The sequence below is a fragment of the Amphibalanus amphitrite genome, unplaced genomic scaffold, assembly GCF_019059575.1.
Source record: "Amphibalanus amphitrite isolate SeventyFive unplaced genomic scaffold, NRLGWU_Aamphi_draft 000352F_arrow, whole genome shotgun sequence".
Lineage (NCBI taxonomy): Eukaryota > Metazoa > Arthropoda > Thecostraca > Balanomorpha > Balanidae > Amphibalanus > Amphibalanus amphitrite.
Window position 1 is genome coordinate 407,943 of NW_024881846.1, and position 13,402 is coordinate 421,344.

Genomic DNA, 13,402 nt, shown 5'->3' on the forward strand with positions numbered 1-13,402 from the left:
TGACCTTGGGCGCACGCACAGGACACGCACCTGCGTGGCCCCGGGCGCGGAGGGAGGCGAGACGGCGCGGCGGTCCATCCAGGAATCGGCTCCGCGGCAGTATTCAGTACGGCGGAGGGGCTAATTAGCCACGGCGGGTCGGTGGATGTCGGTAAGGAAATGGTCTTGGTACAGAACTGCTGCCAAAATAGCTACAGAGTCTGATTATATATTATAAGAGGAGAAATTTTGCGTTTGCGAACAAGATATTTGTGAATAAATGGTGTGAATTGAGACCAAACAGAGTTAAATAAAAGCTATTTTTACAACTCTCTCCTAAGATAAATTAAACAGATTTGGGTTAAAAAAACATTTAACATTGACCATTAACCCTCGCCCGCACATGGGGGGTGGTTGCCACCCCCCCCCCCCAGGTTGTCTTTCTGCTCTGCACTCAATATTTTTAGAGCTAGAAGGCTGATTTTTCGTATAGCTTCTCCTCTATCCTTTTTTGATGTCCACTGAAAATTTTAGGTTTCTGTGACTTTTGGTTTCGGAGATATGACCTTGTTTTTCAGGTCATGTCATGACCCAAATGGCCAATTCTCGAAATCTTACGTTGGCTATGGGCCTTGTGAGCTTTTGACACCTTGATTTCGGCCTTTTTTACCAGTCTTACCTCCCACCTATCATGGAACATGCATTGTTCGACGATGTACAGATATCAAGGTCAAGGTCAAGGTCAACCTAGGTCATCTAAGATAATTACGTTTTAGGCAAGCGGAATTTGCTTTTTGTGAATTTTTTTGACTGCATTTTTGGTAAAAGCTTCTCAGATCATGATTTCATGTAATATGGACACATAAACAATCGGTGCACACATCAGTATACACACAGACACACACAGACATACAAACACATATAATTGACCTTGACCTAACTTGACCTGAAATGACCTCAGCAGCAAAAATCTGGTCGGGTAGTGTGAGAAAGAGGTTCTAGCTGGCTTGGCACCAGAAAACGGCATCGTCATCGGTATATGATAAGCAGCGCACTTGATATCAAACGGTGACCCAAAACAGCAACATTTTTTAGTTTGACCTGACCTGGAAGGTCAATGACTGACCTGAGAAGGTAAAACTGGGTATCATTGGATTCGTTTCTTCCCAAAGAATCTTTTTGGTCTTTACCGCTAAGCTCTATCTCCAACAGGAACGAAATGGCGCGGGGGGGGTGGCAACCACCCCCCCCCCCCCCCCATGTGCGTTCTAGGATGGGAAAATGGCATGTGCGGGCGAGGGTTAAAATACATTGAATACTTATTACAGAACTTACTGCGCATTATAAGTTCCAACTGTCCAGTAGGTTGGCACTCTTCGTCTCCTCATCTCTTCTCTAATTAGTACCCAGCTCTTTAAATGACATTTTCTTTTATGTCCTTAGTCATACTGTCATCACATATTTAAGTCTGGGCGATTTAAGCAGCTTAAACGTTTCATAATGCTACTCTGCTGCTATGCCAGAATTCGGTCACCGTTGTACCCAGCGGCCGTGGGGACGATAACCTGTCTGCTCAATGCCACCGTCCTCTCTTGTGCCTTCGTCTCAACAAATCATCAGCAATTCTCTCCCGTACCCACGGCGTCGTTAGTTCCTAATGACCTCTTGGCTCCGTGCTTTGACCGACGTCTCTTTAGGCACCCACTCCGTTGTGGCGCAGTAGCATCCGTCAGGGCACATACATAAACACCACAGACATACCTATCGGAATGATCGAGAGCCCAGACTGTCTGACAAAAGAAATATAAAAGCTACAGGGACCGGTCGTAGAGCAGACGACATCCTGCGCTCCGGTTTGGTCAGTGCAGTTCATTTGGTCTGCACTACGTCGCAGCACCATTACGTGTAGCAGCACCCACCTTATTGATGATTTAATGCAATCCCTGATATAATCTGATGCAACAGTGAACTACCCGAATTGCGTCACTTTTATGTTTTTGGTCAGAAAACAGGTAAGATGACCGCTGCCAGAAAGCAAGTGCAACGTGCTTTGTACTTTTGCATTTGTAATGCACGTACGTATATATTTACAAAATCATTTCGAAAATCATGTTTCAGGGCAAGTCAAAAGTCACTAGCAAGGTCACTAAAGGTCAACAATTACTACCTTGCATCACCTTGGATACCTTGCTAACGATGCCACACGCGGCACTAAGCCACGAACCTGTCTGTGACGGTCCATAACTGTCTTGTCGAAAAAAATACTAGCCAGCCGTTTGATCTCAGACTGCGAACTTTTGAGCTTTGAGTGCACTGACCTTCAACGGTATATATTTTAATAAAAGTGAGGAGCATGTGGACGTGATGGGAAGCTGACCTAATCTGACATAGTGCGTGCTAAGCTATTCACGTCAACCATGGTAACATTTACCATGATACCAGCGTTGGCAAATGCGTATCCGAATCAACGGACGATTCCTGCGACCGTCCTACAATGGACTGAAACGCATTTAATTAATCTAAAACAAACATTCTTCATTTAATTGCCTTTTTCTGCAGCTAACTTCGGACAGTGCTGCCAAATCCATTATACGCCATTTATAAGATTGGACCTAGGAGACACAACGTAGCACTCGTGTTCACCGGGTTGGAGACGAACGGTCTAAATGCGCCTAATGCGCAGAGCTTTTTTCTAAGCTGTCTTTTCTACGCTGTCACCTATTGTATTTGGCTATCCGTGAACGCCTGGCTGCTTGATACAAATCTGTGGGACTTTTCCATTAGATGGAGAGTTGAACTTCTCAGCCGCGAAAGTCACGGCGTGTTGAGGTCGAGCATTGCGTTACGAGCTATATTTGGGCCATCTACGTTTGCATGCGTGGGTGCTTCGTTGTCACTTTCTGCGTGGGAGTGTCAGCTGCGTGACACAGTGACGTAGACACAGTGTGTCAGCTGACCTGTGACACAGTGGCGCAGACACAGCTGTGTCAGCTAACCGGTAACACAGTGACACAGACACGGTGTGTCAGCTAACCGGTGACACAGTGACGTAGACACAGCTGTGTGTCAGCTAACCGGTAACACAGTGACGCAGACACGGTGTGTCAGCTAACCGGTGACACAGTGACGCAGACACAGCTGTGTCAACTGACCTGTGACGCCGCGGCTCTCGACCGAGTCTCACTGTAACCAGGCGGCTCCCCGGTTCACAAATCTGTACTTACATCCCACCTATCCGGTGGTGGCCGCCGACCCGACCCCCGACCCCGCACAACCGGAGGAACCAGCCCGTGGCGGCGTCACAACGAAAGTGGAATGAAAGCGGCTCCTGGGCGGGCCCGCCACCGTGGAATCCCCATTCTAGTTAGCGCAGGAAGGCTTCCGCTGCTTCCGAGACGGCGAACAAAAGTTGTAGTACAACTAACGGCGTGGTTGGAGCGTCTTCAGTTTGGCTCTGGTGACCCGGGCGGGCAGACGGTGACACAGGGTGAGTGTCAGTGACACACAGGGGTCAGTGGCAAGGGTTAGTGACACGCAGCGACACGGGGTGATACGCAGTGACGCTTGGTAGCGCAAAGTGAGCGTCGGTTGTTAGTGCACAGTGCTCAGCAACAGCAGTCCGGAGATTGCGCTCGGCTGGCCTTGTTGAGACCCTTTGGGAGCCATTGGATCACCCGCCGGCGCTGGCGAGGTCTGAGGGCTCGGCTCCGTGACGTCAGTCCTAGGCCTCACTGACTTCCTGGTGACGTGCGAATATGACGTCACATTGAGGGGTCACCGCGTGCGGAATGGCGAGCATGAACCCCACCTCTAGGCCGTGACCATTGGCCGGCGTGACGTCACGGCCACGCAACTGACCGTGTTGTGTCATCATCGGTTCGGCCAGCGGCGCATGAAGCACGTGCAGCGGCTGGTGTAACTGCCCTCCGCCCGGGGAACCGTCCACGACCGATGAACTCGAGTGACTTAACCCGCCCGAACAATTCGAGCTGCCTGAGCTTCTGGACTCAACGGCATCCCGCTATGATTGAAAATCTACCTATTTCGAAGATATTCCGGTGAGATTTAGTAGACGATAGATGTTAGGGGTTCAATAGAACGCCTGTGCATCGGGACGAGATGTATAACATCCTAGGGTGTCTTCAGGTCTCCTATCAAAACAAGCATTTATTCAATATACATCCTGATGCTACACAGTAGTTAGTCAGACATGAATGATTTAGCAACTCAAAATGTCAAAATGTCAAAGTGTTCCAATAAAATGTCATTGCATATATTTCCATTTTCCAGGGCTCCTAAAGTGGCATATAAGTACCGTAACTGATCTGCAATCTGTTCCTCCTGCCTATATTAGATGCGAGACTATTTCAACCGGCAATTCAGCCGTTTCACTCCGAGCGGTAAAAGATCGACTGCAAAATGGAAATGCGACCATCAATCTCATCCAGAGAGCTGGATGTCGGCCGCTGTCCGGTCGAAGGTTCCCATCGTCCCATCCATTTAGGATTGCGCTGCTCGGTCAGGTGGCGAACAATCCTCTCTGTTATAGGCGCGTCAGCGGTTATTCTCTGCGGTTATTGCAGCTGCTGGAGCAAACCAGGTCAATCGGACACGGGTCGATCATGAAATACATCTCAACTAGTTTCGACGGGCTGGTGAGTTCACCTCGCCTCTCCAGCGCCTTTTCTAGCTTGCGGTCACTGACTACTCGGTTTTCCTCCACGCATCTCTGCAGAATTGCAGAGGAGTCGGTGGGTGTTCCATTTTCACCACCCGGACGTGGGGTGACGCGTCACCGGAACCTGGGTCATGTCGCGGCGTACCGGACAGGCGGCGGGACCTGTCTGACCGGACAGGGCGCCGCACTGCCTCGGAGGGTCCGGCCGGCGGCGGCGGCGTGCTCTTGACCTTGCCTGCGGCGCCGTGACCGCGCCAGAGCCACGGCCAGGCCCGAGTGAGCGGCCTATCGGCGGCGGCCGGCGCGCCAGGGTCAGCGGTGCCGAGAGGGCTCTGCCGGCCGGCCGGCGCCGCCAGCCGCCACAGACGCACGGCACGCCGCCGAGGCAGTGTCGCTCGCGCTCCCCGACGGGCGCACGTGCGTGAGACCGTGCACGAGTGACGCGGACCAGACGCAGACATGGAGTCGCTAATGTTCTGGAGCCCGCACACGCCGGGCCTGGATTTTCTGGCCAACCAGGGCCAGTGGGCGGAGGAGAGAAAGGAACTGGAAAAGTAAGTTTGCCCGTCTGTGGACGGTGTTGCAGAGGCACACAACAGGTCTGAGGCGCTCACTTTTCTTTGCAGCCTCCGCGCATGTTGCTAACTGTGAGTGCATTTTAGTCTATTAAATGTGTAGTTGTACTTATGGTATGTCCGTTTAACAAAACATCCAGAGCACTGTTTTCCGGATTACTTCTGGATAAATTTGTCATTATGGCTACTGTAGACATTTCTTTTAAAAATGTTGAGCTTTTAATTACATCTTGTCACAAAAATGGAGACAAATTATCATTCTTATGAAAAAATCACAACATTTTCATTTGCATGGCAGTTTTTCAAAACATGTCATTTGTTTGGACTCAATTATTTCACTTGCTGCTTTTTGCCATTTATTCAATCAACCGTAAGAAAATGATGGTAATCTAATTATTTTATTTCAATTTCTGGATCAAGCACATTTATATGGAAATTAACGTAGAGCATTTTGAAATAATATGTTTGAATACATAATCCAATGAAAGTGCAGGGAAAGTTTTGTTGCAACATATGACTTGCAAATGTTGTCACAGTCCAAGTCTTACGCAGAGATATCTTAGCATATCAATGACGCTAACCAATTCGTTGTAGCGACGTGAGCGGAGTGCTATTTAGTGGTCGTATCTGAATGTGCGCCTAAAATATGCAGCTTGAAATCCGGCACCCATTTATTTTTATTGACTCCGCATCGTCGATAAATTGGCCAATATGTAAGGGCCCTGCGCGTGTTCGCTCCGGACCGCCTATACCTTGGAGTGAGCCGGTCCGAAACGGGCGCCGGGTCCAGCGGCGGCTCGAACGCCTGAAGGATGCTGTGCCGCACCACACGGGCCGGCGCCGGGCGCTGACTCGTGCTGCGGCTCATGGAATCTTGTGTCCACCAGCTGGGAGACACTCCGGCCTTCCATACTTCTTGGAATTCGCCGGGAACAGGTTTGGAACTGGGGTAATACCTAATGCTTCATTGGGTGTGATACGGGTGCCTGTATAAATCTTCACCGACGTGGAATGGCTGCCAATGAAAAGCTGGCCACATTTATTATAGCATTTTCATGCTGAGTTTTGCATCAGGTGGGCTTAGCGATGTATGGACTGAACTTGATATTCTCAGAAAGTTCCCGTCACTGTTTGCAGACTCCCGTCAGTGTCAAAGTGAGATGGGTGGGGAGAGGAGTGCAAAGCGACGTCATCAGTTTACATTGCTGTTCAAAGTTCACTCGCCTCGCTTTGTTGAAGGGAATCGAATGTCTGGCTGAAGGGTGCGATTTAAGGCTGAGAAATATAGTACACTGTCCAAACACTGCAGCTTTTTGAAGAAGTATAGCTATTGCTCTAGTGCTTTTTTGAGCGGATATAAACTAAAGCGTTTATATGATCATCCATTACTAAAACGAATATCATCACTAAACTAAAAGCCATTCGATGAGCATTGAAATCAAGCACTCTAGCTTTGTTTTCCGTCTCAGGGCAAATTTTAACATTTGACAAGCTTGCATATTGTGATTTTTAACCCTCGCCGGACCTATTGGTTTTCTACATACGCGCCGGCCGAGGGGGGCGGGTACGAATCCCCTGATGGAGCTAGCGCGTCGCGGAAAAAACGAGCGTGTGTGCCCGTTACGAGACGCAGAGATTGGTACCCGATTTTAAGGTCCTAGGTCAACCCGTGACCTCTGAGGTCAGGTCAAGTGCCCCAAGGTACGGTTCAGTTCTTGGTGAATAACTTCGCAAAAAAACGCGCGGTTTTGGCAGCATCGTGTTCGCCTCGCTCAGGCGCGTCGAATGATATGCTTTTGTTTGGGTCAGGTCAACTTAGGGAGTTGAACTCAGGTCACGGTCAGGTCAGCGCCCCCAGGTCACGAAGTTGGTCGAAAAAGGTCATGTCCCATATCATTCGATTTGGAATGTCGTCCTGAGTCCATTGGTGGCTTTCGCGACTCGCTAGCTCAATTTGATCGGGAGTTATGGACGAAAAACTAATATGACCTTGATGACGTCATAAATGACGTCACACAAGGTCAACATTGCAGAAGTGCGCATCTAACCTTGCAAGGAGTACATTAAATCACGATTATGTGTGCTTGAGGTAGTTGGAAATCGTTCCCGGCGCCAGAATAGCAGTTTTCATTTTTCCCCATTGTCTTATAATGGTGAGGTCACGAAAATGACCTGACCTCATATGACCTTTAAGAAAAGTCCGAGATATATACGTTGTGAGACCCGTAATGTATACTAGATCCTGCAAGTTTCATTTCCCTGTGACATCTCCTCTGGCAGTGAGGGCGTTGCGAAGTTGCGAAATCTGAAGACCGTGCAGAGGTTCACTTATGACGTCATAGGTCAGTGACCTGACCTGACTCGAAAATGCGTTTGATGTCAAAAGATCCGTCTTGAATCAAAGATCAGGTATGCCAAGTTTCAGCTTTCTATCGCCAGCGTGTTCGGAGCTATCGCGAAAAATACTATGGGGGCGGCACCCACTCGGCCGGCGAGGGTTAAATCTCCCGACTGAAATAAAATACACAGTTTGATGGTGTGATCTCCACTGGGATGTTGTCCGTCAATTAGTTTGAAACTACGGAGAATGGGGGTGTCGATCCTTGCGAAAGAAATGGGATATCATTGCATTTGGGGGCCTTATTTAGACACTTTATATCAGTGCAAGCGCCTGACGTTTCCGGTTTTGCCTTTTCCCAAACATTCAAAGAAATCATTTCACAGCAAAAATGTTGCAATTACAGTTTAGCGACTAACTATAGTGCATTTATGCTGCTGTTATCAACGATGCTCTTTTTGGGGTAAAATGTAGCCATTTTCAAGTAAAGATCAAGTCAATATCAGCCTCAGTCAATTAAACAGAGAGAGTAGGCTACGTGACCAATGAATATGTAATTCATTTTATTTGATAAAAATAAAAACCATTTAGGCACCGAAGTGATTTCTTGTGATTTTTGATCGCAACGTTTGCATCATCAGGCATTACTGTTACAAGCATTCATACAACTTTGCAGACTATAAGAATTCTGTGCATACGTCATAGTGCATGCGTCATTTAACCGTATACCTAGCGTTTTGCATACACGTCACGGGCTTTCTCGAGTCATGTCAAATATCCTAATGCATGCACAAAGAAGCTAACGGTTGGATGCATTCGCCCTCTAGGTGACCTTTGAATTGCTGGCGCCTGAGCTGGCGCCTCCGTAAATTATCATGCATAAAATAAATTTACAGCTTCCATGGCTGACTGTGAGCATTTTAAACATTAACCCCTCCGCGACCCGTGTCCCATCAGGACATTATGCAGCCATTTGCGCCGCTTCCGGTGTCGATGCGCTGTGGCTTGCGCACCCACCCACGCAGTGGCCCGTGAAACCGCGACAGCCATTCTTGGAGCCGCGACCTTGCTCCTTTCTGAGGTCTCAGGGAGGACAAGAGAGTGCATTGAATTACATGTGAGGCGAGTGCTAACCTATTTTTGCACATTACTAAATAATGAAATGAATAAGGTACAGAACTATCACGGTAAAATGGAAACCATCAGATTTAAAAAATCAGCTTTTTTAGAACCTACCAAACTCATTGCAAAATAAATTGGTTTTGCTCGAAGACAGTTCTTTTGGGCACAGGTGTCTCGTCATTTTGCCATCTGTTGCAGTCATGGGCCATAAACAGCACACCTGCTGCTACACATGGCTGACTTGTTTCAGCGAATGGTGTAATGACCCGAGTAAGGCATGCATTCAGCATTGTGATTCAGCAAATCATTGCCTTTGCCTCGAATCAATGTCAAGTTAAAGTGAAAGGTGTCCACTCTGCAATATACAAACAGTACAAACAATATATAAAATACAAGTATGGGTATTGGAGCACTGAACAGAAATGGTAAGCTGCTGCTTAGAAAAGGAAATGAAGCAGTTTGCCATAGAGGTACATATATGGCCGTTTATGTCTATAATCCACGTATTTACAATGCACAATGCACGATGCGTGTACAATGTACATCCAAAAGAGTGCATACGAAAGAGGATTAAGCATCCTCATAATTCGTCTTCTGATTGGCCGGTATTCTGTACAAACAGGCCGCAGGTATGAACAAGAGAAAAACGAGCCATCCCGGTTTGTCCCGTTTCGTACATACATACGTCACTTGCTGTGAACATCCTCATCATTTATCATCAACTGTACAGTTAGAGCGATTTTGTCAGCAAATGAGAGAAAATGCATGCTTTAGATAAGGCATTTATTGTGGCTCTAGGACCAGGATAGCTTTCATGCAACACGTCAGGGAATTAAATGCCGTTTGTAAGTCGTGACTCTCTGTTCTTTGGTTTGAACTGTTAAAATTTGATGCAACTATAGATATGCATCTTTCGCTGGGTTTCAGAAATGCAAAAAATAATAGGAAACATGATCTGTCATTCGTTTAAGCATGAATCATTTCTTGATAGTAACGTCATAACTTTGGCGGGCATCAAACGTTTGCCCACCAGCCTATCGACGCATTGGGTGTATTTTTTCCGTCGGTGCGCAGTACGCGCGCCTTCTCTGTGACGCCTGTTTCTACACTGCACTGCGTGGGAGTGACGGCAGTGGACGCAGTATCAGCTCGTCAAACTGGCTCCGTCACTCTCGGAAGGACCGGCGAGGCGGGGTGCTCGCCGCGCAGCTATCCCGAGAGTTCGCTTGCCCTGCTGGTCAGTCTCGCGCCGCCGCGCCGTGTGTCGGTACTTTCTTGTGAGCCGGTGCAGTCTCCATCGGCCCGGCCGGCCGGTCGGATATTCTCTTATGCGGGGGTGCAGTCTCCGGCAGCCCCGAGCCGCCGCCCGCGCGCCGGTTGCCGAGGAAGTGATCACCGCTGTAAATGGTGTGGCCGGCGTGCCGTGCACGCCCCGGTCGCTCTCTGATCCCTGCCGGCAAGGAATCAGCGCAGCCATCCGCAGAAGCTCGGCACACCGCACATGGGCTGAGCCGGAGCATTTGAGCAGGCTCGGAGCGGTTCCGCATTGGGCCGCAAGGACTGCAGCTGCGCGTAGCAACGGCCACACGGCTGATCCCGGCTCCCAGCTGGATCAAATGTCGAATTTCTATACGAATACTCATATTGGTAGATGTCACAATGTGCTGCGGTAATTTAGAGACCTCTCACTTGTTTGCAGTGCATTGCAAACATGAGTATTTTTCCTGGAATTGGAGCATATGTATTATTTGCTACGCAACATGAAGCGATGCGAGCATATGCTTGTGATCCGGTTTGTTATCATTCATTTTCATACGGTTTTGGTTGTTGTATGAGACCTTGCTCTGCACCATGAATGCAATGTAACGCTTAAAACATTTTCAACACAGCTAAGCCACTTAGCTTGACAGTGTCTCATAACCTTCCTAGAAATAATTCACGTGCCATGTTCCGCAGCCAAGCTCCAAGCCATTACGTAACAGGCGCAGTTTTGGTGCTAAGCAAGGAATTTGTGTGGTATTAGGTTGAAGCTACAAGGTTTTTCCTATACAGCTAGATAAAGGCCGTCTATGAACCGGCTTTTAGTGGACGGTACAGTACCATAAATGTACGACAATTCACTCGTCCGTAAAATGGAACAGGAAGTCCTCGACCCAAATGTTCTTACACAAACTTAGGAGAGTGGGCATTTGATTAAATCATTTGCTCATCTGTAGCAGTTTGTTGCATGCCTGTTTATAACAGAATATTACCGTGTTTACTGTTTAACATGCACATAAAACAAACACAACTTAACGGGCATTTATTCAAATGATGTTTCGGCGTTTCGCTTAGTTGTACAATGCCATAACATAGCTATGTATGTCTCGGAGCAAAGGTGACTGGACTGCCAACCAGCAGCAAAAAAAAAAAATACCTTTTAAAAATTTAGAGCTGCTTAATGAATCAGCGTGGCGGAGCAAAAGTCTGAAGGGTTACTTGATTTTGTCAAAAAAAAAAAAACATATCAATACCCTGGGAATACACTGTCCAGCTCTGAACCGGTTATTATTTGTAATAAATCCTGCGAGTTCTTAATCGTTTGTCCTTATATACCTCTGGAAGTAAGTCCACCTTGCCTCATTTTCTGGTTTATTCATCATTCATTGCAGCTTGCCTCATAGTCAACGCTCGAAAGTGCTAAGGCTCCAACTCTCTCGGACTGTGCGTCTGCAGCCCCCAGAATTTCGGTCGCTCGTGGTGCGGTTCGGTCGCTCGCGGCCTCCCTGGAGGACACCATTGCGGCGGTCCTGGCGAGCGCATCTGCATAGGTGTGCAGTGTGCAGCGAGCTGGCGGGGCGCCGCTTTATCGAACCGTCTCCGGTCTGCACGGAGCCCGCTTATGCCGGCCCCCGCGGCGAGGTCACCGGTCAGACTCGACCGGATCGGCCCGGCGGGGTGCGGACGGAGGGGTGCAGATGAGCAGGCGGCGACGGACGGACGTACGGGCGGGGGACGGACGGGGGGAAAGACAGAGGAGACGCGCGGCGATACGCCCGACGCCCGATACGGGACGGCTGGGGGATGAACGAGGGGATGGGCTTGCGGCTCGGTGGAGCACGAACGGGTTGGGACGGTCGGATCGGGCCCAGCGGAGGACGGGGGATGGATGGACGGACGGGGACGGATGGGGGTCAGACGGGCTGGGCCGCAATACTATGGTCCGCCGCTGCGGCTGATGGCTGGCCAAAGGGCAGACTGGAGGGCAAATTGGAGAACAGGAGTTGGAGAACAGACCGGAGGGCAGACCGGAGGGCAGGCAAGTGTGCAGACTGTCACAACCCAGACTGCGGGGCAGGAGGGCCCTCCTAAAGGAATTTCGGCTGGCGGTTACCCTGTGCCACGCCACGGGGCCCGCAGGAGACGCACCCAGGATTAACTTCCAGTAACGCTGCATTCCCCTTCCTCCCCCTCTCAGCACCACGCGGTGAATGGGTCAGCCGGTGCGAGCGGCGGATCAAGCGTCTTCATGCGCAGAAAGGGAGGCAATGGGACGATATGAAACGGTCCGAACGGGCATCGACAGGAGAGTGATCTAAACGTCCTTGTCAGTAGCTTATTAAGTATCCTTTGGTCATCTTTGATGTCCAACTGCTCGTTATGGAAGGCTTACACTGATTTGTTTTTTGCCTTTTGCGCAGATAATTTGCGAGTAGAGTGTTCACTGTTCAGTCATTACACTGTTGAGAACAGAGAAATATAAGGCTGAATGCACCAAAGAGTCATTACTGTGAATCATTGTAGGTCCCACCAAAACCGTGAAATATGCAGCTTATCAGCCACTGTAAAGCTGCTTTCAGAAACCCAACTCAGGTAGCAAAAAGCGCGATAAGTTGAAAGAAGCACGCTTCAATTACATCATGCAGTAGTCACGCAAGCATGCACGGAGCACATTGCACATATAGATTTTGTTTTACATCCACCTTTGTTTACCAAGAATCCTTCAAATAAGCTGCTCAAGCGAGAGTAATGCAAGGTGATTAGATTATAGAGACTTACATATGTGTATGAATCATGCCATGCTTTTAAGTGCACGGTAGCATGAAGCAGGCAAGCTTAAGTAGCATGATCTGAACTCGTATGGTGTAGAGTAAGGTCATCAGACAATTATGATCAATCAGCGAAAAGACATTGTGCATTGAAATGATATCAAGGCAAGGTCTGCAAGATTGTTATCCCAATTTGAATGCCAAAGGCGAATCATTTCCTCTTAGGGTAATCGGCGCCCCTCAGTATATTGTCTAACAGGATAGTGTGTGCCTAGTGCCCACAAATGTAAGTGACCAAATTATGGAATGCCGGAAAAAGTTCAATAGCTATAGTAACTGAAAGCTGGTGTAAACAATGCTAAGCTTACTACCAAGCTTACTACCGGTATGAGCTTACCACCAAGCTTACTACCGGTATAATTCGCGGCATTTTATACCAGTGACTTCAGGTTATTTAATTATAAATTTATCAATTTAAAGATAAATAAAGTGAAACCTTGAAGAGATACGCTTAAACACTCATGGTATGTAAGGTTTGTATGTCTTGAGTGAAAGATGCTTAATAATCTCACTACTGTGGGCACCACATTTCCTCGTTCTTACGCTTAACTTCTGTTTGAGTGCCACAAATCTTACGTAATAAATCCATATAGGACCCATCTTCCTGATGCCTCTGGGCGTT

At 48.4% G+C, this 13,402-nt stretch overlaps 1 protein-coding gene across 1 annotated transcript in view; it reads left to right on the forward strand.

The window, feature by feature from the left end:
- The first annotated feature begins 4,848 nt into the window (after nucleotides 1-4,848).
- The window catches only part of LOC122389265, a 32,195-nt gene continuing 23,641 nt past the window's right edge, over nucleotides 4,849-13,402 (forward strand). The window contains exon 1 of the mRNA XM_043381125.1: nucleotides 4,849-5,211. Coding sequence (XP_043237060.1) covers nucleotides 5,117-5,211 — 95 coding nt within the window. The 5' untranslated portion in view covers nucleotides 4,849-5,116. The remainder of the gene's footprint in view (nucleotides 5,212-13,402) is intronic.